Source organism: Sphaeroforma arctica, assembly GCF_001186125.1.
Source record: "Sphaeroforma arctica JP610 unplaced genomic scaffold supercont1.752, whole genome shotgun sequence".
Lineage (NCBI taxonomy): Eukaryota > Ichthyosporea > Ichthyophonida > Sphaeroforma > Sphaeroforma arctica.
The window spans coordinates 42596-45320 of NW_014039806.1; the positions used below are offsets into that span (position 1 = coordinate 42596).

The window sequence follows — 2725 nt, forward strand, 5'->3', positions numbered from 1 at the left end:
GTTTGTGTGTGCGTTCGTACGTTTGTATTTTTGTGTGTTTCACATCTTATGAAGCCTATCTAGCTTTATGTTGGAGGCTTCCTAGGGGAAAGATTTGCACTTTTCCTTGTGCTTTGAAGGTCTGTCCTAAAACCTTACGTTTGACGAAACAAACGTATAATTAATTACCTCGTATGCGTTAAATATATGGATAGTTGAGTAGTTTGCTTTATAATTACTCTGCGATATGTGCCACCACATATAGGTGGGTCTTCGACCGTAGATTAAGATTAGTCTAATAACATCTGCTAGATTAGTATAGGCTTGTTTCTTGTGAACAATGTAGTGAGTACCTGCTAGATTGGTATAGGCTTGTTTCTTCATCCTCGTTAATAGTTAACAATGTAGCGAGTTCACGTCTGGGCTGATGGCGCGTACAAGTACTGATGCTCGTATGCAAGAGGTTTTATTTGGTTTAACAGTGTATTTGGTTTAACAGTGTAGATACCTTTTACTTATTATCTAAAACCTTCTAATACTACCAGGGCTGTGGTTTAGGCTCTCATTCCCAACCGAGATCACTACGTACTGGACGATGTGTATACGACTGTCAGCCGTCCCCTCAGAGGCTAAAACTAATGACCTCTCTTTGCATTTGCAGGTATTCTATCGGCTGTTGATGGATATGGGAATCACGCCGCTGTCGGGAACCACCGATGAGCGGCATATGCAAGAAGACATTGCCGTTCTCGACCAACCATTGACTACGCATGAGGTGAAGAAGTTGGTGCAGTACTTTCGACTGGACAAATAGGCAGAGCACCGTGGATGGTCTACGCGAGGTACTGTGTTACTGGAAGAATCCCTGAGCTTTTCTTGGCCGTCACGCTGGGGCATATGGGACAAATAAGAGATCAATGTGAAGACATGACTGACGAGTAGGATCTGTATCAGTGATCGGCAGGGGTCTTTTGCCGTATTCTACCTGCCACTGAATGGGCATAAAGTGCGGTGAAGAAGCTGAAGACGCTCTTTGGAGTGTACAAGTCGAACCGTATTGGGTATGATCTACTGTAACTTCCGAGACGAGGACTTTTATATCGGGGTTTGCGGAAGAGGCCAATGTAGGCGAACGGATAGTCGTGTACGACAAGTGTCTGAAGTGCTCTCTATCAGACAAGTGAACCCACGTGGAGTAAGATTTTATATTCAGCAAATGGGGTCTACTCTATAAATAGAACATTATTCTGCTCTATGAATAGAACATTGTTGTGCTCTATAAATAGAACATTATCGTGCTCTATAAATAGAACATTGTCGTGCTCTATAAATCGAGCTCTATCGTGCTGTAGGCTATACAGATCCCGTGAGCAAGGCACCCATGAACTGCTGCTGGTGGTGTCTCCGCAGTAGTGGGTGGGCTGGGTTGTTGAGGAGCGTATACTTCTCAGTGCATTCGTGTAGATGTCCCTCAGATACATCTATGAGAGCCCCGGGGTGTGTACTGCTCATTCGCACGGATTGATAAGCCTTGTCACACTGGGCCAGCATCAGATGTCCATTCGCAGATTGGTGGGCTTGTGTCTGACAGGTGGAATGTTGGCAGTTGCGAATACACACCTCCATGGCAGAGCACGCTACTAGCGCGTGTTCCGCAACTAGTGGTGTGACATGCCACATGGTGTAGTTCAACAGATATATAATCTCACGCCAACCGGAATGCCTAAACACTCCGTTCCACAACGATGTGGTTCAAATTTACGGGCGATCTAATAAGAATATGGTTCGGCCTATGTCCACTGGCTGCTGTGGTCGGTACGGAGGCACTTGCGGGGACTACGCTCATTGTCGAGTCCTTCTGCTTGGAGGCTTTCGCAGCAGATTGATACGGAACAGGGTTGGGTTGAATAAACTGTAAGGTCTGTGGCAAAACCAGACGTGTGGTTTGAGCTGTATTGTTGCAGTTGGCCAGACTGTCCGCGTCTGGTGACTTCCATCGTACGGAAGAATCGCTTTAGGGAGTTGCGGAGATATCTATGCCTACGATATCACTAACCGGTGCCATTATGAAGCTGAAGTTGAGGGGTTCACGCAATACCGATGTGGCTCAGAGCTGAGCTCAAACCAGAAGTGGAATGCAGGGCACGCTCAGCCCCACTTCCTATGCTTGCACTTGAGGAGAAAACTTTCGCATCACGAGCATGCTCAACTAAGTTACGGCTATATCTGTATCGCTTTGACCAACATCCCCGAGGAACCGCATCGAACAATCCAAGGACACCAGAAGCAAATAATCTCTGGTTCAAGTTCTGTGCGAAGCAAGATTGCATGAAGCCTGGGAGTGGGATATCCAGCTATTTGGCGCAGGGGTCCGCCACTTTTTATCGTTGTTGGTTACAGTCTCAACTACTTCATAAACTGGTCCTGACTTATTCTTATCAAGTAGATCCATGTTGCCAGGTGATTGAAGATGATAAGTCATATTTTTTTATAAATAAATATGGTATTTATTTCGAAATTTAGAGATTTTGCAACAATGCGATTCACTGGAAAAAAGGATAAATATGGACAAAAGTTTTCACAAACATACCACCTGATACCTGCCTATATGGTAGCATATTACCGGGCCCAAAGTTTCTTCAACGACGATTTTCAGGTCTGATGTAATAATTTGTTTCAATAGAAACATATCGCATTATTTTGGTCTATTTTTTATAGAAAACAATGTATGTGTCTATGTATATAT

At 44.5% G+C, this 2725-nt stretch overlaps 2 protein-coding genes across 2 annotated transcripts in view; one reads left to right on the top strand and one right to left on the bottom strand.

Moving 5' to 3' along the window:
• The window catches only part of SARC_08399 (hypothetical protein), a gene marked incomplete at its 5' end in the record, with an annotated part of 3123 nt that extends 674 nt beyond the window's left edge, over positions 1 to 2449 (top strand). The window contains one exon of the mRNA XM_014297627.1: positions 641 to 2449. Coding sequence (XP_014153102.1) covers positions 641 to 793 — 153 coding nt within the window. The 3' untranslated portion in view covers positions 794 to 2449. The remainder of the gene's footprint in view (positions 1 to 640) is intronic.
• SARC_08400 (hypothetical protein) lies at positions 988 to 2255 on the bottom strand. Its single transcript, XM_014297628.1, has one exon. The coding sequence runs from the start codon at positions 1657 to 1659 to the stop codon at positions 1333 to 1335; it is 327 nt and encodes a 108-aa protein (XP_014153103.1). The 5' UTR covers positions 1660 to 2255; the 3' UTR covers positions 988 to 1332.
• Positions 2450 to 2725: the final 276 nt, after the last annotated feature.